The sequence below is a fragment of the Juglans regia genome, chromosome 10, assembly GCF_001411555.2.
Source record: "Juglans regia cultivar Chandler chromosome 10, Walnut 2.0, whole genome shotgun sequence".
In the NCBI taxonomy this organism is placed as follows: Eukaryota; Viridiplantae; Streptophyta; class Magnoliopsida; order Fagales; family Juglandaceae; genus Juglans; species Juglans regia.
This window is the reverse complement of record NC_049910.1, coordinates 14182119-14207415: the sequence shown is the minus strand read 5'-3', so window position 1 is coordinate 14207415 and position 25297 is coordinate 14182119. Positions and strand designations below refer to the sequence as shown.

Sequence of the window (25297 nt, the reverse complement as noted above, 5' to 3'; positions counted from 1 at the left end):
AAGCTTAAACTAATAAAGAAGATAATTGAAGAAGACATTTCACTTGTAAATTTGAAATGGAAGAGTTCGAATATCTGAATGTTGATCAATCTAAAACTTTGTCTGTGCTTGATATAACACATGCTCAATTATCTACTCTGGTCAGGTGACCATACCATGGAAACAAACGTTATTGTTTTATATACGTGTATGAAATACTTCCTCTAAAATCAACTTTTCTGCATGAATGTGTACTTGATCTTGGTTCTTGGAAATTAAAGATTAGTCCTAAAACTAATAGATGGTGATCATCTGAATGAAGATGCAAAATGTATCGTCATGCAAAAATTGGGATTCTTGGAAATTGTATGCATATGGACCACTATCCTCCATATTACCCACTTCAACTTGCACTATTTTTTGGGAAACAATAACACTCAAATTTGAGGCTGGCAACCTCCATATTACTTCCAACCTCTTGAGATGATTGATGAACAATACGAGTTGTGATGTGGTTATACCCACTTTCATTCATCTATATATGGTAATTTAACACTTACAATCACCGTTCTACATTATCAACTTTTATGTGTTTTATATACATTTATAGGACCTATTTATTGCATGAAGGATTGCCTTTTGTCAACTCCTCTTCTCAATTTGATTTCATTTCATTTTGATTTGATTTGATTTAATAAAATCATTCTAATGATCATTATCATATAAACACTGTTATATGTGTTTTTCATATAAACATTGTAATATTATTTTATAAACAATATAAACTATTTTATTTTATAAAATTAAATAAATAGAGTTTGAATGCTACTTAAACAAAAACAAAAAAAACAAAATCCATAACATGTAGGTTTAAAAAAAAATACTGGGTTCAACCCGGAACCAATGGGTATGTATGTTTTTTTATTAGTTTCTATACAAAGGTGGCATGCTGACACCAGATAGAATAGCGATTATTCTGTAGGCTAGTTTCAACAAATAATTCACAGGAAAGAGAACAAGATAATCGCCCAAAAACACAAAAAAAATGTTGAATTCAAAATTATCAAATCTAAGAATGTCAAAACTTAGCCCACAAGCCGAGCCATTATAATTGTAAATCGATAAGAGATAAAATTTTATCCAAAAGTAGCAAAATTCTAATAATTGTAACTGTAAATCGATAATAGATAAAATTTTATCCAAAAGTGGCCAATTATGAAAATATCACGGTTTCCTGCCATATTTGCACTGATCTACCAACTCAAGGTAACTTAGCACCATCAACGTGCCACGGGACAACTTAGTATCATCTGATTCAGATCTTTCTGCATTACATGCACAAATGTTAATTCCCTTTTATTATAATAAGGTATGGGAATCTATGAAAATGTATGGAAAAAATAGCATACGAAATTTATGGGAGCTTAGGTCAATTAATAACATATATAGTGAAATATAAAAATGATCTTGATATTTGTCCAAATGTAATTTTCTATTTTTTAGTATTAAATTATAGGAATTAAACACTAGAGAATCTAACATAGTGATATGTATTTTTTTTTTATATATCTAATTTAATGATCAACTTTGTAACCAAATGGTATAACATTGAAGGGCTTGGTTTCAATATAATCAAGTTTTTTACATTGTAAATAAATGGTTGTTACTTATTAGAGAAGGGAACATGGTTGATGTACTGTGTGTAGCTATAGATGGCCAGACCCATGGGTCCCACCGTCAAACCGAAATAATGAAATATCTTTTTTTGATGGGAAGATGATAATACACGGGATCACCAAATATCTAGAAGGAAAAATTGGAGGGAAATTATATCTTAACTTTCAAAAGTCTATACCAGATGCAAGTCACTTCATGACTTTCAGTCCAATATACGAAAGCAGTACACAGAAAGTTGAGAGTTATTTACTTTAGAGAAATCTGCTTACCCATGGGTGGCAAAGGTGCAGATGAATGTTGATGCCATTGGAGACGTTGATGAAATTCAAACTCACCTTTAAGCACTAAGGCCTCATTTGTTTTGGGAACAATATAGAGTTAAATAAAATATTGTTAGAATATACTTTTTAATATTATTTTTGTTTTGAGATTTGAAAAAGTTAAATTGTTTATTTTATTTTGTATAGAAATTTGAAAAAATTGTAATGATGAGATAAGAAGTTTTCAAAATTTTCAAAATTTTAGATTTTAGTCTTGAAAACAAACCCGGCTAAGAGATCCCAGTATTTATTTTCCTACCATCTCTTTTGAAAAAATATCCACTACTTATTATAATAAGTTGCTTCTTGTGGATGCCACTACTTATTAGCTTCATGAAAATTGGTTTCCTGAATTTATTTCTTAACATTATTGGGGTGAAGTCTAACTAAACTGAGCATATGAATTTTCTCAGCTGAGGTCAAATTAGATTTTCGTTAACAATTTGGGGATTAATAATATGCAAACTAAGCTTATAATCTGGTGAAGAGGCCAGTTTAGAGATTTTTGCAAATCCAAAACTTATTTCACAAATCTGTAATATGGATTTTCTCAGTTTAATAGTCTGTGAAATGACCTTATTTCATCTCAGTAATAGAGCTAAACTGGGGTGACATAAACTGAGCTTATGGATTTTGGTGAAGCAAAGGAAAATGAATGGAAATAGACGTGGAATTGTAAGGAAAATCCATAAACCCAGTTTAGTCAACTGCATGAAATGATTAGTACTGAGTACATTTGTCAACTTGTCAACAACCACAAACCAAACAGGAATGGATTTGCAAAAGCTTTTCTTGTTGCCATTCAGATTTCATGAAAAAAGTTTTCTCCACCTTGGTCTACCAGCATGCCTTTTACGTATTATTCCTAAGATTGTTTTATTTATGCATCATCCAGCTTTATCACAGAGAAAGAAAGAAAGTAGATTTTTGGATGGCCTTGCTTGTGTGGATAATGTAGTTAGTTAGTAAAATAGTTATAGTTTAATGTGTTGATAAAGTATAAGCCTGTAGAAATGTTGCATTTTCACAATGATCACCTTATTCTGTAAGTACTTTCACATGACAGGTCTATTTTTCATTAGTTGCATATAGAATAGAATTCCAATCAATTGTAAGTTCAATTTGCCATGAGAGGAAGAAGAAGAGGACTTGGTGGACATGCTCAAATAGATGATTCTTGCATATGCACAAGTCAAGGGAGCACATGGAATGGTCCAACACCTTAGTTGCAACCTAGTAGGTGGACACGAAGGGTTGAGCAAAGCTCATCATCGGATGACTCAACACAGCCACAAGAGATGGTTTTGGGTACTGAGTTTCCTGAAATTAGCAATGGTCCAGATACAAGGGCTGAGAACAATAGTATAAGTATTGTTTTGGTGGAAATTACAAAGAATTTATTATTCATTGCTCTCAGATTTTTCTAAAATATTTATTGTTTTATGAGGTGGTTGGAAAATGTACAATGTTGGTATACACGCTGCAAAATTTATTGTCACTTCTATTTAACATACAATGTTTCCTGCGAGTTTCTCTTTAGGTTGAGTCTTAAATTGGTTTGAATTTCAAATTTCATTCCCCACTTATTTAACACTTCGTGAAGGTCTATGGAATGTATATAAAAATTCTAAAGATAGTGAAAGTCAAGAAACATTAATGATGATATCAATTCCTAACCACACATGGATGTGCTACTGCTAGCTACATCAATCTCAAGAAATTGGGTTCGAAGACAAACTAATCAAGCTAATTGATTACTTAATTAGCTGAAAACATGACCTTTGATGTGTCTATTTTGTTTCAAAGCTGAGAACATGATCACGATAATTATTTGTTTGTTTAGCCAGAAATAACTCTTGAAGAATTAGTCTCAGATGTTCAATGTGCTTGTTGATGCTATATTTTTGAAGTAGCTTTTTTTTTTTTTACCATAATGGTATTCAAAGTGCACATTGATCAGATACACCAAGCCAACAATCAATTAGTTGGGTTTTGTTAACTATCAAACAGGTTTAGAGGTTAAATGAGTCTACAAAAAATAGACGAAAGCCGGTGATAATTATGTGATTAGACATTTAATTAAAATAGTATTAGTGAAAATGGTCATGTACATTTGAGATGTGTGGTTTTGAACACAATAGTTCGTTTAGTGATTCTTATTTGTTATTCATTAATGTCAACATGTCAATGGCAGGGAAACTACAAATGCGGAGGTGTCGTAGACCATCTGGATGCATTGAGTTTATGAAGGTTTGTAAGCATGGTCTCATTCCTTTGAAGATTAATGATGGTGAGAGGGCACCATCATGTGGGAATGCAGTGTTCTTTACAACAAGGGTAACATGGATTATCAAGCATCATGCAAGCATTGTTCAAAATACTTAGGATGTTGTAGATACACAAGAAAAAAAGGAGTTGATCATTCGTATCCGAGTATTGAGTTGCTTTCATTAAACTGGGAAAATAGACTAAATTCTTGTCATATTTTTATTGATGTTATGTCTATGATCTTTATGTCTATGGACTGATGTCTTTTGGTTTAGTGTTGCAGGCTGATTTCATTCTAGATTGAAGCAAAAGGAATCATCGCGAGATGGTCGAGAAGAACCTCGGAAAGAAGTTCAATGACTTTCACTACCATATCATAAAATATACTTGGGTTGTGCAACATACGATGAGGCATTAGTAAAATCAACCTCGTTGGTGGAACTAGAGGTATGGAAAAATTTATGTGGGAGATGGGGGAGCGACAAATTCAAGGTAACAAGTGAAGTGTAGAAGTTTGAAAATATAAGATAGCTTTAGATTTGATGCAGTTTATTGTAAAAAGATATGTATTGAGTATTGTTAACATTGTCATTATAAATATTGCAGTATCAAAATATGGCCAATAGGAAAAAACAGCTTGTGAACCATACAGCAGGAAGAAAGACATTTGTGAGGTTAATACAAGAGATGGTAAGATTATAGTGGAATTCAAGATCTAAGCTCATTAGTCAGTGCTAGTGTGTAACCAAAAGAACGTCCTTAATATTCATGTATGTAATTGAAGGGTCCGAGCTCATCAAACTTGGTAAATTTCTATAAAGAAACTAGATAGTCAAAGAAGAAAGGGGCATTTGTCACTCCCGTGACAGAAACACTCTGTACATTCTCTCTAACTTACCAACTTTGTACTATGTTGTTCCATTCATAGATAACTAAATAAAGAGTTTAGTTATTTCCCCTAATTATAAATGATATAAAATATATTTTTGCATTAGAATACGATGCTTGAAAAGTCAGATGAGATGGAGCCTGAGGAGCGCATAGGTGAGGCTGCATATATTATATTCAGAAATGTGCTAGGACACAGATATGGTTATGCAAGAGGACTTGGTGGTTCAGTTATACCCGAGCCTAGACCATCATCTATGTCAGCACAAGTTGAGCACCTAGCACAAGAAAATGAGAAACATAAAAATGAGGCAATGATGTACAAGATCCAATTGGATGACTTGAAAATGGATGTACATCAATCATTGGTTTGGCAACAATCGTATGACCAGAGGTTGAACCTATCTGACTTGGCATCTGAAAGAGTGTCTAATAGAGATACTCTAGGAAATATTTAGCTGGATGGGCTACAAAGCTGGGATTTTTTTATATTTTGCTGGCATACACATATTTTGTTTATTAGTTGTCTAGAAAATAGTGCAGGATTTTGACCTTAGTTATACTTGTTGGATGTTGCTTCGTGGAATTATAAAAAGTGTTGGGCTACAATATTTTGGTGGGATTACTTTGTTAAAGGTTATGCTTTAAAACCCCTTCCAACTACATATCTTGTCTGCAATGGTTAAGAGAATTGCTCATTGTATTTTATAAGATTAGTTATGATACCGATGACATTAAAACCCTGCAACTTGAGAGATGTATACTAGGTACAAAGAAATGTTTGGTAATTTTTTCTGTAATAGACTATAGGTAGAGATTTATGTTGAATATGCATGTAAAGTTTAAGAGATTTAATCCTCTGTTGTCATTTGAATAACATTGTTGGTATTTGAATTCAACAAGTTTTGCATTATATTGGGAGATTGTTTTAATCAGATCTAACAATGTTTCTTCACAAGAACAGGTCATTGGGTCACTCTTTGAGAATATTTATGTGAACTTAAAAAATAAGACTGTCTATTAAATGGGATTTATGGTGGGGTCAACAAGAATTTTTTTTAATTGAAGTGAGGTTTGGCTTGTCGTTACAAGGAATCTTTCACCAGATTGGTGTTTTCTTCTATATATCATATGGAAATTAGTCCTTGCATGCATACATAATTATATGGCTTAAGAAAACTAACTGGATAACACTATTTCCATATTTGGTGGTGTGGAAGAAATAAAAATGACATGAAGATATATATCGTTTCCCAAAATCTTGTTCTTAGGTGTTAATTTCCACCATTCATTCCCCTATTTTTGGACACGCTATATACTTGGTGTGTGCTTGAAAATGTAGTTTTCATATCATACGACTGAAAATTTTATCCACCCTACAGATGATTGAGTTGTGACCATTGTTAATCCAATTTGAGTTTAGTTTAGGGTTAATATGTTCCCCTCCTGGAGCTCATGCCTAAAAAATGTTATGTTTGTACATTAATAAACACAGAAGGGTCCTTATTCTTGAGCCTAGAGCATTGAACTCCAAAAATTCATGCCACTGCCTGATGTATCTTCTGCCTTCTTGTGAAATATGGATGACCTGTAGATTTTTAATGAATTATTGGAGGCTTTTGCTTAGTTTAGTTTGTACATGCAATAACTAGCATAAGTTTAGTTTGTACATGCAATGGCTAGCATGAATTATTGGAGGCTTTTGTTTGTACATGCAATAACTGGCATAGGTTTAGTTTTTGTTTGAATCTTTGTAATTTGCAGGTAGACATCAATAATTACTTCAAGCACATCAATAATTATTTGAATCTCTGTATTTTGTAGGTAGACATAAGCTCTCAAATGTTGATATCAGCCAAGTGTAATTTTTTGATAGACCAATGAGCCTGCTAGATGCAACATATATACTTCACTCCCACGTTTAAATGTATAGCCATGTTAACAACAATTCTAATGAGTAATACATATTTATGTGTTTAGTGGCAGTAGACGTCTTTAGAAATTTAAGCAATTGCATGACAATTATATACCTGCTATAATGTGTGATATGTGAGTAAATAAAATGTTCGCATTCAAGTTTTGTATGAAAATTGGATGGCAATGTACATGAAAATGGAGGTAAAATATATGGTGTTAGATTTATATTAAATCTAGAACAAAAAAATCCTCAAATACAGGCTTGGCAGAGTATAAAAATGAGAGGAATCTCAAAGATATATTAATTTGTTATTGGGAAAGAAGCAGAATTTTTTATGATTGGTCAATTGATATTATTGGGCAACTAGATTGGCAAAGAATCAATATTTTAAACATTTATTTTATTATTGGCGGGGAATCAATATGCCAAGACGATATACAGGGGAATTGCGATAGAGGTTATTTCAATTTGCATATATCGATTGATTTGCAAACGTACCTAGGTTCAAAACAGCTTTCAAATAACGTTGCTACATTCCAAAAAACCATAAATTTGCTCAACTATTGTTTGAAGCCAGCATTCGGAAAACCCATAGATCTAGTTCTGCGAGTGGGTAAAGTCATTTATTCACCACATATCCAACCCAGCTGTAAATTTTAGCAAGCGGTGGTTTTGGCATTTCCTACGCCATACATGCTCACCGCATGTAGAAAATCTTGAAATTGCAGCATCTATGAATTCACTACATGTAGAATCTCTGAAATTGCGGTGTCTACGAATTCACCGTATGTAGAATCTCTGAAATTGCGGCGGCTACGAATTCACCACAATTGGGAACAAAGCTTCTTACTGCAAGCCCTAAAATCGCCGAATATTGGATTTTACAGCACTGCAAAATCGTCGTAAATGACCCAAATTTGCAACGTCTCCTCACCATAATTGCCCTTCAGAACAAATTGGCTAGGCAATTTTGCTACGAGTTAGCTACAGCAATTGCGGCTGCCCATGATTTCTCACCGAAACTCCTCTAAGAGCACTCTCATTGGATTAGCCAAAATTAAAGGACAGTTTTGATGAATGTAAGAGAAATTTGACTTTTAACTATTCCATTCACATAAATCTCCACATTGGAATAGCTATTTTTTCATTATATAATAATAAAATAATATAAGATGAATTTAGTTTTGGCTATTCACATCAAATCTCCACATTAGATTATACATTTATTCATTATATGATAATGAATAACTAATAATTTCAAAAATATTTAATTTTTTTAATTATTAATTTATTTAATTTTATCATATTTTACTATTCTACTTATTATATGTTAATTAATAATCATGTTCTTATTAAATTAATATATCACTAAGTCAAATTAATATATTAATTATGATAAAATATGTGATAGAAAGAAAGGGAGAGAGAAATAATTAATAAAATATGTATTTGATGTATGTACAGTAACCTTCAAATTTGGAAAAAATTTTGAAAGTCACTGTAGCTAAATTTTAAATATTTGGAATTTAACTAATCCAATGTGAGCATATTTTACTCTTTAATAGCTAAATATTCATTGAATTTAACTTTTAACTAATCCAATGAAAGTGTTCTAAGCAGACGTTTTACTTTCGATCGATTAGCGAAGAGTGAAAATCGTAGTGGTTAAAAATTTGTTGCGAGAAAACAGAGGAAATGCAGGGATCTTGCTCCCCACGAAAAGACAAAATTCATGTAGTGAATTTTTCTTTTTGATCTAATTCTAGTTTAATCTTTTGTTGACCTTGTGTTAGATCTTTATTATCACGATTCTTCCATTTTTATTTTGTTCTAGAACTAGGTGAAAAATGAAAATTGTTCTATATATTTTGCTTGCACGAAGGGCGAGGAGGGGAGGGGTTTCTTCTTTTATCAGAAGAATAAGGAGAGGGTACATACCCCATCTTTCACTGAGAATAAAAGAGAGATTGTTTTTGTATTGCAATCAATAATAAATGATCATAATGAGTCGGCCAAGTACATACCCCATAGTGTCTCTTAAAAATAAAACTTAGACAAACAAGAGTTAGGCAAAGCATTCATAAGCATAGCATCGAGTATGTCGAGTCAACAAGGAACGACAAAGAAAATTCATGTTAGAAAAGTGAAGTACCGAGTTCTAGAGGTTTCTCCACTCGGTTAACAATTCTTTAAAAAAATAGCACGTACAAATTGATATACGAAAACAGACCAAATTACAAATATTGCTAGAAAGGTGTTACTGACTATATATGATGATGCTATCAAAATTTTGGGAAGCTCATATCTAAAATTTCATGAAAGATTAGTACTTTAGTGTAGTTAGTTTTTTACTCGAGTTATGATTTGTGAACTTTGGTTAATAAGTATTAGATGAAAGTGTATGCGCTTGATGATTTGTCAAGTGTAAGAGTGGGTAAAAAAACTTGTAAAAAACTTCCTTATATTATTGAGAAATGTGGTGAAAAATGCATTAGAGAAAAAGAATTCTTTTTCCCCAGAGTAATGATACTTACCATCTATTTTTCTATCACCCAATGATGTAGAATATTTAAATTATTGGACACTATTTGAATTTTGATATGCTTCACTTGTAAATCAATCATTAAATTTTCTTTTTTTCTCTCATCTCTCGTATCTTTGTCACGGTTTCTTTAGAGACTTCTAAAGCAAGTTCCTTTCATTCCCTTCAATTTTTTAGGGCTGAGCACCGACTAAGTCAAAGTCGGTATCTAGGAAATCTGACTTTGACTATGTTAAAACGAAACAGAGTCAGTGTGAAGTCGGATTTGTGCTTATCTTCAAACTAATCCAATTGAGTTGTCAAGAAACAAAGAGGTAAAAGACAAGAACTCAATACTTGTACCATGTACAATTCACACCCAATGGTACCAAACCGCTTGAGCCCAATGCATTACATGGTTGTGTTTTCAAGTCATGTGTGCGTAGTCATTTGGTTGGGTGTTATAGAATAGAGTCAATAGAAATAGATCTAAGTTTCACAAACACAATTGAAATCTCAAAATAGTAAGGGCAATGATGAGAGAAAGAAAAATACAGAGAGGGGAGACACTAGGGATGCCTGGATGAGAAGGAACTGAGGGTAAGGGACAGTGGTGGCCGGTAAAGGGCAGGGATAGAGGGGGAGAGAGAGAGAGAGAGAGGACACGGGTTTGAGGTCATTTGTTGGGGGGGAGGGGGGCTTAATTAGAAGTTAGGGTTACATTTTAGGGCTAATACTCTAAACAGCGTCATTTGGATGGGAGAAAATGACGTCGTTTTACATGAAACAGACTAGGCCACTGAGAGGTTTAGCAAAACAACATTGTTTTACTTGAAATGGGTTGGGCAGTGGATATATTGATCCAAGCGATGCCATTTTAACCTTGAAATTGGGGCAGCATTTGGGCTTACACTGGGTTGCTACGGTTTTGGGCATTTTTTTTCTCTAAACCATAAACCCTAAACCAACCCCTTTTTTTTTAACCATGAGTTTTTTTATTTATTTATGGATTTTATAATTTTCTTCAACACTAAATTTAATTGTTAGCATTGATTATTAAAAATTAATAATTCACTAGTACCTAATTACATGTAATTAGACTATAGTAGTATGTGCTATTAAATTTTTGTACTAGACTATTACATGTTATATATTATACGAAACTATTACATATTACTGAGTGTTAGCTAATCAAGTATATTATTTCTATACTTGACTATATATGATAGTAATACTATAATGTTTATATATACTAGTAACGAGACTATTAGTGTATTTATATTATAGTAAAGGTATATCATTTTATAATAATTAAAACATACTAGTATAGTATTTAATTTAACTATATATAAGTTCTAGACTTTTTATATATGAGTATATATGATCATCAATATTTAGTGTCATATATATATATAAGTTCTAGACTTATTTTCTGTCAAAATGAATCTGTTTACATTGTAAATAATCATTATCGTCATAAATAATCGGTCACAAAGTAATGCTTAGGCAAGTTCAAATGGTTAGGTAGTCTCGAAATACAGACATATGGTAAGTACTCCTACCCAATTATAAGATGACATGTCATTAAAAACTAATGCTAAATAATTTTAATAATATGGCATCCTATCCTGCGATAGAGTGAGAGTATCATGTCATCCGTACGTACTACCAGACTTTGATGATATTCAGTGCTCAAAGCAGCACGCTTATGTATGATCTAGAATAAGAAAAACTATCATGCATGCCAACTTCATCTTCCAGATTCATAAATGAAGAGACTTTAGATTACTCAATTCTTTTACTCTCTCACACGGCTGCAGAAAAGCTATGATGTCCACTTCGAAGAAGCTAATTGTTACAAGATTGATCCAGAGAAAAAGAAAGCCTATTGTAAATCTAGTAAGAACACAAATGTGGCCGGGGATGATAAGGAAGAATTTGCTTTAGACTACGACTACCTGGTGATAGCCATGGGAGCTCGTGTATACACATTCAACACCCCTGGGGTTGTGGAGTAAGCCCACTTCTTGAAGGTAATTTGCATTACATAAAAGTTCGTCCCGTTTGAATAGTGAGATGAAATAAGATGACTTTAGATAAAAATTAAAAATTAAATAAAATATTATTAGAATATTATTTTTTAATATTATTCTTATTTTGAGATTTAAAAAAATTAAATTATTTATTATATTTTACGTAGAAATTTAAAAAAATTATAATTATGAGATGAGTTGAAATGATTTCTCAATCCAAACGGCCTAAATCTGCTATTATAATGAAAACAATGTGTTTTTTGTTCTCTCCCTCTTTAGGAAGTGGAAGATGTTCAGAGAATCCCTAAATCAGTGCTTGATAGTTTTGAAAGGGCAAGCCTTCCTAGTCTAAAGATAGGTTTGAGGGGTGAGATGAGAATTTTATATTTTGTTTTAGTGTTTAAAATATTATGTTTTAGTATTATTATTGTATTGAGATTTGAAAAAGTTGAATTGTTTATTATATTTTATATAGAGATTTAAAAAATGTGTAATGATAAGATGAGAATTTTGTGTCTTATCCTAACCTCCAAACCTGCCCTAAGTGACGAAGAGAGGAAGAGGATTCTACATTTTGTAGTGGTGGGTGGTGGTCCTGCAGCTGTGGAGTTTGCTGCAGAGCTTCGTGACTTCATCCACGAAGATTTACTCAAGTTATACCCTCACATCAACAACTTCGTGAAAATCACACTCATCGAAGCAGCAGATCATATTTTAAACACGTAAGGCACTGTTTAAACATGTTTAAGCATGTTTGATTGTGTTGTCATGTTTTCAGATACCGCTAATGTTACTACAGGTATGACAAGAAAATTACTGCTTTTGCTGAAGAGAAGTTCCAAAGAGATAGTATTCATGTGAAAACAGGATCAATGGTTATACAAGTTACTGATAAAGAGATCTCTGCTAGAGAAAGAAAAACTGGTGAAGTTTCAAATATACCTTATGGTCCTATGGAACGGTTCTATGGGCAACTGGCAATGGGACCCGCCTTGAAATCATAGCTTTCACGAAGCAGATTGGTCAGGTAAACGACACTAGTTTCAACCATAGCGTTCTGGTAACTGTGTGAGATCCACTACTCAAAAGTTTTTTTCAAATTTCTATTCATTTGAGGACAGGTTAACGGGCATGCTTTAGCTACTGATAAATGGCTGAGGGTGGGAGGATGTGAGAATGTCTATGCCTTGGGTGACTGTGCTACAGTAAATCAACGCCAAATCATGGTATGGTATCGACACCTGGAGCCTGATTTATCTGTGTTAATACAAAGCACTTGAAATTGTGCATTTCCCTTGTCGTGCATAAACACCACATAATTACTTTGAAAAAGAGTGACTATTAAAAAATTAATTTTTTTTTCATGTGAGTCCCATGTTTTATTCATTTTTTTTAAAGTAATTACGCGGCAGTTGCACAATTCACGGTTGCAAATATCTTTTCTTTTCTTTTTATATCATTTCGTGTTTACACAAGTTTTCAAGAACTAATTGCATATTATCCACAGAGAGAAGACGTGTGTTTATCTTGATTTGATTCTATTAGATATAATTTTCTGTTTCTCAGACTTTTTTTTTTAATTTCCAACTTGTTATCAGGAAGATATTGCCTTCATATTCAATAAGGCAGACAAGAATAAATCTGGTACTCTAAATCTGAAGGACTTCCAAGAAATTGTTGATGACATCCTCAAGTGAAGCTTCATCTTAAGAGGAGAAAAGTGAGAAACTTTTCTGCCTTACTGAAGAATTCTCAAGAGATTTTGCCCAAAACCAGGCAGCCATTGAAATTGAAAAGTTTAAATCAGCTCTTTCTGAAGTGGATTCTCAGACAATAAATCTTCCTGCAACAGCTCAGGTACCGGATTAAATTCCTTTGCATAACAATCTATTTGACCTCTGACTAATACTTATTTTATACCTTCTTGTGTGCTTCGTGTATTCTAGGTAGCAGGTCAACAAGGAGAATATCTTGCTGACTGTTTCAATCGCATGGAGGAGTGTGAAAAGTATCCTGAAGGTCCTCTCAGGTTTAGGGGATCCGGACGCCATCGGTTTCATCCCTTTAGGTACAAGATTTAGTTTGCAAGCTATAACATGCCAATAAATGTGGTATTGACTATATCAAATGAAATAGGGGTTCTGAATATAAAATGCAGAGCAGTCAATTATGGTTCTCATGATGGCACAAGGACATTTCTACTAAACTTACTTACATCAATGCATTTTAAAGTTGCATTTCAACAGCATCTGGCTAATCATTTTGTAGTTTTATGTTAATGTATTCTTAGCCATAATCCATTGCTTTCCCAAGGAAGAATGTTGATTTTCTCAGCTCCGTCTCTTTTGGACATCTTTTCTGCCTGCAAAACACAATATTAATTTATTTTTGGCTTCATATGAGTTATCTCATAGCATATATAGGGGTGAGGCATATAATCAAATCATATTGTGTACCCTGGGACTGCTACTACTACATCCTTTGAGTCATCAGCAATATAATTAATTCCAAATAAGTATATGATTTGTTTTGCAAATTATATCATCATAGGGTGTGTCTTCTACATCAATTTGCAAGTAGAACTACATATGCGCGCGCATGCTTGATTTGCACGCATGGATATTTTGATGATAGTTTTCAGACATGTTGGTAGCTTTGGATGCTTTAGTGGGAACTAAACAGCATCTCTGTATCTAATTACACAATGAGTAGTGAACAGAATCTCCTTGCTGTGTTACTAAACTCTTTTTATGGTTTTAATTTAAGGTACAATCACTTGGGGAAATTCACCCCACTGGGTGGACAACAAGTAGCAATTCAATTTCCTGGAGATTGGGTCTGGATTGGTCATAGCACTCGGTGGATCTGGTATTCAGTATATCCCAGGTAATTAATTGATACAGATTTCAGGTCGGTTGTTAGTGTCACTATGATTTCTGTCTGATGTTTCTCTCAACATGCTGCAGCAAGCTAGCCAGTTGGAGGGCAAGGATTTCGGTTATATCTGACTGGGGAAAGCGATTCATATTTGGAAGGGACTCGAGCCGAATCCGAGACTAGAAGGGAGCATATGCTACAATAGAAGTTCTTTTCAACCATTCATTTCCTATAATAGAGACAGATGAATGCATATTTTGTTCAGAATTTGTTTGAGTTCTAAGTTTCTTCTGAATCTGTCAATTTGGCTTTTGAGCTTTAACAGTAATTCAACGCGAGTTGTGCGTGCTCTAAATACTATCACAGTTATGGATTTTGACAAAAAATCCAAAACATATTTAAGAGGCACAAAATGATTAGTTTTTCTATAATAGGATCACGGAAGCTTTGTTTTTTCATTAAAACCATTTAAGAGCCACAAAATGAGTAGTTTTTCACTTTTATGACTTGAGATACTCCTGTACATGAACGAGGCCTTAATAGATTCCATGTCTGCAACTAACTTTTATCAGCATCAATTCAATTTCAATTGCCTTCAAATGCCATTTTAGTCCTTGATGAATGAAATTGGACTCTCCCTCTCTGTATACATAAATTACAAATGTGAAAGTTACTTACCTACATGAATACAAGAAGCATTTTATGAATATGCCGACACTTCGTACATTCTTCTCTTATTTCAACCAGAAGAACTTGCAAACAAACCATCATGAGTAACAAACACCACAAGAAGGAAAATATCTTTTAATCATCATTATCATGAGTAGGAATAAAGAGAACATATTCAGAAGTATGATGGCTCAGAGCAGCAAGTGCAGAATGTGTGAGGACATCTTTTGCAAAAGTTTTGAGGCAACTGTGTAAGGAGATACTCCCCCAGATAACCTACTCATGCTTCATGAATATCAAGCACTAAAAGACGATGTCTTTCCACAGAAATTACTTTGAGTCAGAAAAACTTATTACAAGTCTAAGGAATGAGAGTGGTCAAGAATCTTAAATAACAAAAATGATGCTACCCTAAGATTAAATAACAGAAGGTGTGCTTTCTTCAACTATTTTCCAAGGTAAATACTACTCATTCAGAATTAAACTCGTGACTTCAAACCCAACCCCTTATTTAGGGGAAAAAGATGCCAATTTTGCTTCTATTCTTTATCAAGTTACCACATCTAAATGCAAAATCCTATAAACAAAGCTCAAAGAGATTATTCTGATTCAAGGCATGTGGAGATGCGTAAATCCTAAAAAAAATGATCAATTAATAGTTGATGGTGTGATCATCATTATCAATATTAGCAATAAAGAGAACATATTCATAAGTAATCGGGATCAGGGCAGCAAGTGCAATCTGGTTGTTTGCAAGTCATGAGACAACTGTGCAAGGACTCCCCAAGATAGCTACGGATGCTTCATGAATATCAAGCACGGAAATATGATGTCTTTACTTCCCATAGAATTGATATTATGGAGGTAAACCTTATTGCAAGTCTAAGGACTGAGAGTGATCAAGAATTTTAAATAGCAGAATGATGTATCCTAGACTAGTGAGTAGTGAGGGCTACACCGGGGTGTGACTAGATCCTCTCACCTCAAGGATTCCTAGGTGGATGAAATATTCACAAAAAGGATAACAGAAGATGTGGTTTCTTCTCTCTTTCATTTTTCATTCAACTATTTTTCAAGGTATATACTACTCATGCAGTGGTTTCTTTTATTGGCACCGAGAGTTCTAAACTAAGTCCTGACTAATCCTGGGGGTGCACACGCCTCGGCAAGGAGTTTCCGCAAATGCACATACAAGATTACATGACTTCAGACCCAACCCCTTATTTGTATATCTAAATGCAGAATCTTAATAAGTAGTTCAAAGAGTTTATTCTGAATCAAGGCATACGAAGATGCAAAAATCCTAAAACAATCTTCACTTTCTCATGCCACATAGCTTCACCTTTTTTCTTCTTCCTCCGCAGTAAGCTGTTGATGAAATTGTATATATTGTTTACAATTCATCAAGAGCCACACGACCCAGGAGAGGACATGTGAGATTTGATAATAAAGAGCCATTCCATAAAAAACATCTCAGGAAGACTAGAGACATACCAAATCGCTAAGCTAGTTGCCAACATGAAACTACAGGAACCCTTCCCAAATGACTAAAGCCCAATATCGTTACATCACGTGAAACAAATGTAAGTGATTCAAAACGGTGGGAAGAAGTTCCAGAGTGATTTTCTTTATAACTACAGAAAGTCAACTGGATGGTTCTCATTTATAACTACAGAAAGATAACATTACCTTCTGAAGCACATTAAATATCAGTTGTGTTGGGCTCCCTCCTATATGGAGGATGGTCCATGTAGGATCATTAAGCCCACATGGAGAGGGGGTTTAAAGCCTGCTTAATTAGATTTTAAAACCAAGTGCTGCTTCTGAGTTAGAAATGAAGAGGAGAGAAAAACCGTGTGAGAGATTGGGTAGAGGAAGAGACAGCCAAAAACAGGGGAGCTCGTCCAGCTTCAATCAAACACTCCGATCGGAGTTGTCTCTGTAGTTCGATTGAGCTGAAATTTTGTAGGCACGTTCAAGACTCAAGGCTCTACAATCTGAACGGTGGAGATCGGATTTGGAGCAGTATTTCTGGTGTTCGAGGTCGCGAACCGTGACGCGTCTCTTGGTGAGATATCTTCTAATCACACTGTTTGGTTGCCAAGAAAGTGTTTTTCTTGAGATCATTGATGATTCTATGCCTCTGGTGCCATCTAGAGAGAACATTTGTGTACACATTATTGTCGATAGCGGAAGTTTTAACTAGTCTCGTGGTTTTTTCCCTTTGCTCCGTGTGTGTGTGTGTGTGATTTTGCTTTATATTGCTCTCTATTCAATTACTTCCTAACAGATTCATACAAAGTGGGAGATAATTATTTCCGCTATTTAGATTTCTCCCAACAATATCAAATAGGAAACCACTCATTTTCATTAACTCAAAGCACGTATTTCATCAAGCAAGAGAAAAGCTTAGTTCATTATTGCATAAGCGATCAAGAAAACTCTAAACTATAGACTTACATCCTATCCATAGAAAACATTAGCTTGCTTACCCCATAACAAGAGTTATGGCTCACAACAATAAAGCTGTAATGAAGAAAGAACAATCACCTTGCTTTCTTGTTATCCAATTAATTCTTCTTGTGCATCTCCCTCAAAATTCAAAGCCTGACAAACTGAAGGCTCCGCCCCCTCAGCATTGCAAAAGTACGACCTTCTCCCAATCAATTCAGCCACTCTTTTGGCTGGTCCCGAGTCTCTCGGAGTGTCCTTCACACACCGGACTATCCTAATTTTCGGAAGCACTCCACCCATCTCAGCAATTGACTCTAAAGACTCATCTTCCTCACCCTTGTATACCAGTACCTCACTCGGAATCTCCCAAAGTTTCTTCAACCGACTGTCCGTTCCCTGATTCCCATGTAATTTTCCCACCGATGAAGTGCGCCTTCGGTCACACCTGTTACCATGCTCATTATCATCCTCCGGTAAAGACCGCTTCCTCCCATCGCTCAGTCTCGAATTCCCATTTGTCTGATTGGAAATCTGGGTATATCGGCTCGCCACCACCCTACCAGACTTAAATGGTTTCTTTGCGGTCAGCGACTTTTCTCCATCCTTGAACAGCTTCTTTGGCTGAATTGATGCGAGAAACCGATCTTCTTTCTTGAGAGGCCTTTTAGACCCGACCGTGGTTGCTGCCTGCTTTGGAGCTTGAAACTTAGACAAAGTTTTCCGCGATTTCGGGCTAACACTCAGACTCTTACCCCTTTCTTTTGCCGCTTTCAACTCATCAATGTCTTGAAGTTTCCAAAAGCATGATTTCCGGCGACTCTGAATCGGTTGGACCGGCGTGATTTCAGTCTTGCCTGGCTGTCGAGGTCTGGCTCCGGCGAATATCTCCGCGGGACCCAAACTTACACCCCTACGGTTAATCTTTGGCTTTGCGCTTGAGGTTAAAGGTTCTTCGATCTTTCTGTTCAAATCAGAATTCTCTACACCCTGTTTCGGCTCCATAAACTTAGCCGGAACAATCCTTCCCCGCCTTTCGACTGTACTCATCGCATTCCGCTCGGCCTTTTCGAATCGAAGCGCTTCGAGTCTCAATGATAACTGACTAATCTCCTTTTCAATACTCTCGATCTCCGAATCAATTACTTTATCCTCACGGACTCTTTTGTTTTCCTCTATTGCTTTGTACCCCTTCTTTGGAACCGCCGGAGTTTCAAGAAGAATCTTCAATGGCAAGTTCCTACTCGGGAGAAGTGGCTTAATGGGTACCGGAGATTTTTCTGATAGAGGGGATTTTACCACCAAAGGGATCAGATTTTCTTTGCCGCAATCGGATTCAAGAGACTCAGACCGGTTCACGGCGTGCTTATCAGACCAAGAGGCTTTAACGGGGTCCGATTCATCGGATTCTTCGTTGTCAAAAGCGGCATTGTTCCATATCTGGAGCTCCGGGGCGTTAATTGCATCTGGGTAGAGAGTACTCATTTTTGCTTGCTGGGGCTGGAGTTCTTGGAGACCAATGGGATTTTAGAGCAAGAGAGATTGATTGTTTTAGGGAGCGTTTTGGCTTGTGATTTAGTGGGTTGTTACTCTTAGTTAACCAATTTCTTTTGTATTTTGAGATTTTTTGACCGTTGCTCAAAAATTAAAAGGGGGAGATTTTATGACCGTTGGAGCCTAGAGGGGAAGTAGTGGCTTCGGAGGTGCAATCTTAGCCGTTGGATGTTATAACCGCCCCTATAGACGCTCCGGTTAGGATAATGTAAGATGGGCCATAGGGTCCCATGTGGAGCGTCTCGATGTTCGTCCGCCGTGTTGATTTGGGCCAGTTTCGGGTCTACGTTTGGGCTTCAACCCGATCAATGGCAAGATTGGTTGAAAATTAAAATAACAAACAACTTCATGATTTATCACTATGTTTACTTTTCTTTTTAGATTTTTTGTTTGAGCAGAAAGCTGTTAAAATGGGAAGGAAAATTTTATTTATAATTACAATTTTACTTATATAGTCATATATGTGCTAATATCTCAGCAATTGTTTTTTTTTTTTTTTTAGTAATCAAACATGTTCCTCTTTAATATAGCAAATGTTGGATACAAGTAGAGACTCCCCTCCAAGGAAATGCTCTCCTCAGAGAGTTTTACAACATCATTTGCTAAACAATGGACAATACTACTATAAATTCTAGAGACATGCTAAAACGACTGAGTTGGAATATTCTTGATTTCTGCTTTAATGTCTTGGATAATCAGGCCTGCAGTGCTCCAGTCCCATGTCTCTCTATTGATGTATTGGACCACAGTGAGTGCATCCCCTTCAAGGTTAAGATTTTGTAGATGTAGGTGTTTGCAAAGAATTACAGTTTTGAGTGCATCCACTGCCTTAGCCAGTTTTGCATCAGGAAACAGATTCCTTTGAGATCTTAGAGTTGCAATCACTTTACCTTCCCAGTTCCTCATCACCACCCTTATTCCAACTCTGCACCTTATTCTATCTACAGCTGCATCCCAATTAGCCTTAAAACCATTCACAGGTGGGGGAATCCAATTAGCAACTTTAGGCCTCTCTGTTTGTCTGGAAGAGCAGCATTCAGTAGCTGCCTTGAAGTCTCTAAGCATCTGGTGGCTATTGTGTACCAGCTTGGAAGGGGAATTTCTCTGCAAACACAAGCCCATTTCTTCTCTTCCACACTAGATGTACAGTGATAGCAAAAAGCTCTAAGTCTTCCTCACTTAATACTGAAAGAAGGTGACTCACTAAGTCTTTGAATGTTTGGAAACTGACTTACTTTCTGTAGACTCCTAGAACAAATTCCCCATACATCCTGCACTGACTCACAAGCCCATAAGGCGTGTATTACACACTCAGGTTCCAAAGTACACACAGGGCATAGATTAGAGCCCCTTATTCTCCTTTTTACTGAGGTTAAGGTTTTTTGGCAATGAATCATGGCAAACTCTCCACAAGAACATTTTGACTACACTTTGGACCTTAATTTTCCAAATAGAGGACCAGATCTCCTTATGATTCACTCCCTTAGATGATTGTCCTATAGAATGTTGTTCCATTTCCCTAAGGAGATGATAGACACTCTTCACTGTAAAACAATCCATCTTTAGTGCACCTCCACACTAGCTGGTCTGAGCTACCCCTCCAACTGATAGGGATCCTAGTTATGTTGCTAATGTCCTCTTTACAGAAAATACTCTTCAAAACAGGCATGTTCCATGCTTTTGTCTGCTCATCTATAAGGTTAGCTACTGTCCAATGAACCAATCTCTCATCTAGAAGGGTCTGCACCTTGTATGAAGTAGGTTGATGAATCCATTTGTCCCTCCAAATGTTGACCTCCTTTCCATTCCCAATGCGCCATATCAAGCCCTCTACCAATGCTGGTTTGGCCTCCAATAACTCATTCAAACATACGAGGCATTACTACCAAGTCTTGCATGCATGAAATCAGATCTATGATAATACTTGGTTTTTAATACTCTAGCCACAAGGGAGTTGGTTTGTTGAGTCACTCAACAGCCTTTCTTGGCTAGTAGTGCTCGATTGAAATGATCAAAGTCCCTATAACTAAGCCCACCATCTGTTTGGTTCTTTCCAAGCAAATTCCAAAAAAGCCATTGAGTTTTTGTCCTATCCCCTCTACTGCCCCACCAGAATTGCTGCATTAGCCTATTAATAGCCTTGATTATAGACTTAGGGAGTTTAAAGATGCTCATGCAATAAGTGAGGATAACTTGCACTATTGACTTCAAAAGCACTTCTTTACTTGCATTAGAGATAAATTTCACCTTCCAATTTTAACTCTATTTCTAATGGAATCCAGAATAGGCCTAAAAGAAGCCAGCTTGTTCTTCCTTACATAGGATGGCAATCCTAGGTACTTCTCAAGGTGTTTGGCTTCCTTCATCCTAGATGTCGAGAGAATAACTTGTTTAGCAGCTACAAGAGTGTTTTTGCTGAAAACGATGGCTGACTTCTCCAAATTAAGTCTCTGTCCGAAAGCAACCTCATACGAGTTTAGAAGCCTGAACATTCTACTCCTCTCCAGGGCATTTGCTTTACAAAAGTGCAAGCTATCATCTGCGAAGAAAAGTTGGTTAACCAGCGAAGAACCCCTAGCAAAAGGAAAACCAGAGATATAAACCTCTCTCTCAACTGAGTCCAACATATTCCCAAGTACCTCCGTACATAAAATTAAAAGATAAGGGGAGAGAGGGTCCCCCTTGTCTAAGGCCTCTAGATGGTTGGAAAGGTTTTCGGGGAACACCATTTATCAATAAGGAGTATTTGACAGAGGATACACACTGCAAAATCAAGGCAATCCACTCCTTCTTAAAGCCCATCTTGTGTAGGACAGCTTCTAAAAAAGACCACTATATGGTCATAAGCTTTGCTCATGTCCAACTTCATTGCCATGTAACTCTCTTTCTTTTTTGTTCTTCATTATGTGCTGCATGGAGTGCATGGCTTCATAGGCAACTATTATGTTGTCTGATATCAAACGCCTAAGGACAAATGCACTCTGAGAAGGGGAGATCAATGTTGACAGGAAAGGTTTCATTCTGTTGGCCAAAACTTTGGACAACACTTTATGTACCACATTGCAGAGGCTAATGGGACGGTACTCAACCACCATTGTGGGGTTTCAATTTTTTAAGGATCAAGACAATGTAGGTCTCATTTAGTTCTCGCAACTTTCTATTAGCATTGAGAACCTCTCTGACTACAAAGAACACCCCCTCACCTACAGTTTCCTAGTAATCTTGGAAAAAGCCAGCTGAGAATCCATCAGGGCCTGGAGAGCTCAGAGGGTCTATCTCAAACAAAGCTTGTTTTACCTCTTCATGTGAGCACGGCTTTATGAGCTGGCTATTCATCTCAGGTGTCACCACTGGGTTCAAATCCCTCAGAACTTCAGAGATGTCCCTCGGGTTGGAGGTCATAAATAAGTTCTTATAATACCTTTGAAATGTAACACATATGTCAGCTGGATCATTAATACAGACTCCCCCTTCATCGATAATCCTTGATATAGTTTGTGTTTTCCTTCTTTCAGAGGCACACTTGTGGAAGAAGCTTGTATTCTTGTCACCTTCTTTCAACCACTGCTGTTTTGATATTTGCCTCCACTTGAGCTCCTCATCTGCTAGTAGCATGTTAACTTCATTTTGAAGGCCCTTAATGGATTCATTAAAATCACCTTGATTGATTCTCAGCATCTCCTGCACCCTAACACTTTTTTGCCTGATTTGGTTCCTTTGGTTCCCAACAGATACTTTAGCCCAAACCTTCAGGTTCCTTCTGCATCTATCCAGGTCATTCTTGAGGTTTATCACTGAGTGCTCCCCTCTAAAACTAGCCTGCCAAGACATCCTAATTATGTCCTTGCAATCCTGTTTCGAAGACCAACAGGCCTCATACCTGAATAACCTTTCTTTTCTGCTCATTGCAGCTTCCTCATTATCACAAAGGACTAAAAGTGGAGAGTGGTCAGAATTCAATACAGGTAATACATGTACTTCATTGTTGCAATATGGCCACTAACCATTACCCAGGACTCTATCCAGCCTTTCTTTAATGAAGCCTCTCCCTTATCTATTATTGCTCCATGTATACTTTGATCCAATCAACCCTAGATTAGTTAAGTCAGAATCATCGAGAGCCAGCCTAAAAGATTCCATTTGAGAAAATGGTCTAGTGGATGCCCCTGTTTTCTCCTCATTACATAAAATTTCGTTGAAGTCCTCCATACATAGCCATGCCATATGGTTCTCTGGTTTCAGCATTCTCAAGAGTCTCCAACTCTCTTTCCTCTTTTTTGTAGCAGGGTTTCCATAGAAACCTGAAAGCATCCATGTTTGGCCTCCCAACTCAGGTGTAATAGTCACTGAGATATGACTATTGGAGTATGAAAATAATTTAGCACTCACCTCTTCTTTCCAAATGAGGGAAAGACCACCACTCCTACCAACACAGTCAACTATAAAATTGTTTGTAAAGCCTATCTTGTTCCTTACTTTCTTCACTGTTGACTTGTTACTCTTGGTTTTAGACAAAAAAACCATTTTTGGGCCTCTTTCCTTCATCAAGAAGTGAAACTCATTAACTGTCTGGGGGTTCTCAAACCCTCGGCAATTCCAACATAAGAGTTTCATGGGGACTAGCAGTGCTACAATGCAGCAACTACCTTGTAATCCCATTATCTTCCTTCCCCATCGAGATTTTGTTTGAGTTTCTTACCAACCACTACAGTCTACAGTTGAGACATACTGTTTTTTCCTCTTTTGTCCAGCTTTTACTTTATCCAAGTCCATTGCACACGAGTCAGTCTTGCTCAACATGTCTAATCCATCACATGCCCATCTTTTCCATCTGGTTGTGATAGAGGATCCTCTCGTGCCAGTGAGGCACAGTTGCCTCACTCAAAGAGGAAAAGTTCTGCTCATATTTTCCTAGGATAGGTACTCCACCTACCAGAGAGGATTCTGCCCCTACCAAAATGGAAACTGCCCCTTGTCCTTCCACAAAAGGATAGTCAGCTTTCCTTTTAGAAACAACAGGGTCTTCTTTTCTATGACATAATCCCGAATTTCCTCCAGCATTTAATACTCCCTGATCTTCTTCCACGTAGTCTGCCTCGAGCCCCTCCTTTCCATGTGTATTTGTTTCTTGCTAATCTCCGCCATCTTCCTCCCTACTGACACTCCCCGGCCTCCCTCCATGGCCAAGTACCTTCCTATCTTGACTATTGCCAGTCAAAGAGGCTTTAGGATTTGCCCTTAGCCAAGGACCATATTGTTGACTGAAACCTTCCATACTCGTCTTCCCTCTATCCAGACTTTCACATATGCCCATAGCATGCTTGATCATTCCACAATGGTAGCAAAAGTTTGGCAGCCTCTCATATTTGAAAGGAATCCAAGACTTTGATTCATCCAGACTGAGTTGTCTCCCTCTTGCCAAAGGCTTAGTGATATCTAAAAGGACTTTAACTCTTAAGAAACTCCCCCAGCAAAGACCACTGCTATCAGTGTCGACCATAAGTACCTCTCTCACCCCTTTGCACAGATTAACACTTGTGTTATAGTTCATACCAGCAAAAGGTAGATCATGGCACTGGATCCAGAAAGGTTCTTTCTTAAAACGCATGTCCATCCAAGACCTGAACCCTTCGCAGTCTTGCAAGCAAACTAGATTCTTATCAAAAGACCAGGGACGGCCTTTCATGATCCTCTTCTTGTCTTCCACCTTCTTACACTCCACCAAAAACTTGTTCCTGCCTACCTCTTTGAAGACAGCTTTCCCTTCTATCTGCCATACTCGGGATAGGGTGTTCCTAAGGGCACCTGTGTTGGCTTCCTTATCAGCCAGCACCAACATCACAAAACAAAGTTTGCTTTTTTATTCTGATAACACCACATCTTCATTTCTGATTACCACCTCCTCTCGTTCCTCTTTCGTGAGTTTCAAGCCTTCACACATTTTAAAAATGTCCCCTTGCATCACTTATCCTTCACAGACAGAAGTCCAGAAGGATGGAAGCTTTAAGTTTACCAAGAAACATAGAGAGGAAAAACCTTACCTTCACACAGTGAAAGAAGGACCATCTCAGCTATTGAAATGGTAAAATTTTTAAAATTTAATAAAAAATAAATAAAAACTAATAAAATTAAGCGAAATACT

General features: G+C 36.4%; 2 protein-coding genes and 1 pseudogene across 4 annotated transcripts; 1 reads left to right on the top strand and 2 right to left on the bottom strand.

Annotated features, from left to right (window-relative positions):
• Window positions 1-9148: 9148 nt before the first annotated feature.
• On the top strand, window positions 9149-14828 carry LOC109020130 (annotated as a pseudogene).
• LOC109020128 lies at window positions 13670-19436 on the bottom strand. 3 transcript variants are annotated; one of them, XM_019002537.2, is made up of 2 exons: window positions 17701-19435; window positions 13670-13966 (listed from the first exon to the last, which is right to left on the bottom strand). In XM_019002537.2, exon 1 carries the CDS (start codon window positions 19084-19086, stop codon window positions 17713-17715), a length of 1374 nt encoding a protein of 457 aa, XP_018858082.2. In that variant the 5' UTR covers window positions 19087-19435; the 3' UTR covers window positions 13670-13966; window positions 17701-17712. The 3 variants fall into 3 exon arrangements, with proteins under 3 accessions (XP_018858082.2, XP_018858083.2, XP_018858084.2); XM_019002538.2 differs by lacking the exon at window positions 13670-13966 and adding an exon at window positions 15015-15123 and having other exon boundaries at window positions 17701-19436; XM_019002539.2 differs by lacking the exon at window positions 13670-13966 and adding an exon at window positions 15140-17303 and having other exon boundaries at window positions 17701-19436.
• A 4850-nt stretch (window positions 19437-24286) lies between these two features.
• Window positions 24287-24994, bottom strand: LOC109020129. Its single transcript, XM_019002540.2, has one exon. The coding sequence runs from the start codon at window positions 24992-24994 to the stop codon at window positions 24287-24289; it is 708 nt and encodes a 235-aa protein (XP_018858085.2).
• Window positions 24995-25297: the final 303 nt, after the last annotated feature.

What these genes read in the sequence shown, in the direction of transcription:
- LOC109020128 (XM_019002538.2), bottom strand. Translation starts at nt 19,086, where the DNA reads ATGAGTACTCTCTACCCAGATGCAATTAACGCCCCGGAGCTCCAGATA.
- LOC109020129 (XM_019002540.2), bottom strand. Translation starts at nt 24,994, where the DNA reads ATGTTGGTGCTGGCTGATAAGGAAGCCAACACAGGTGCCCTTAGGAAC.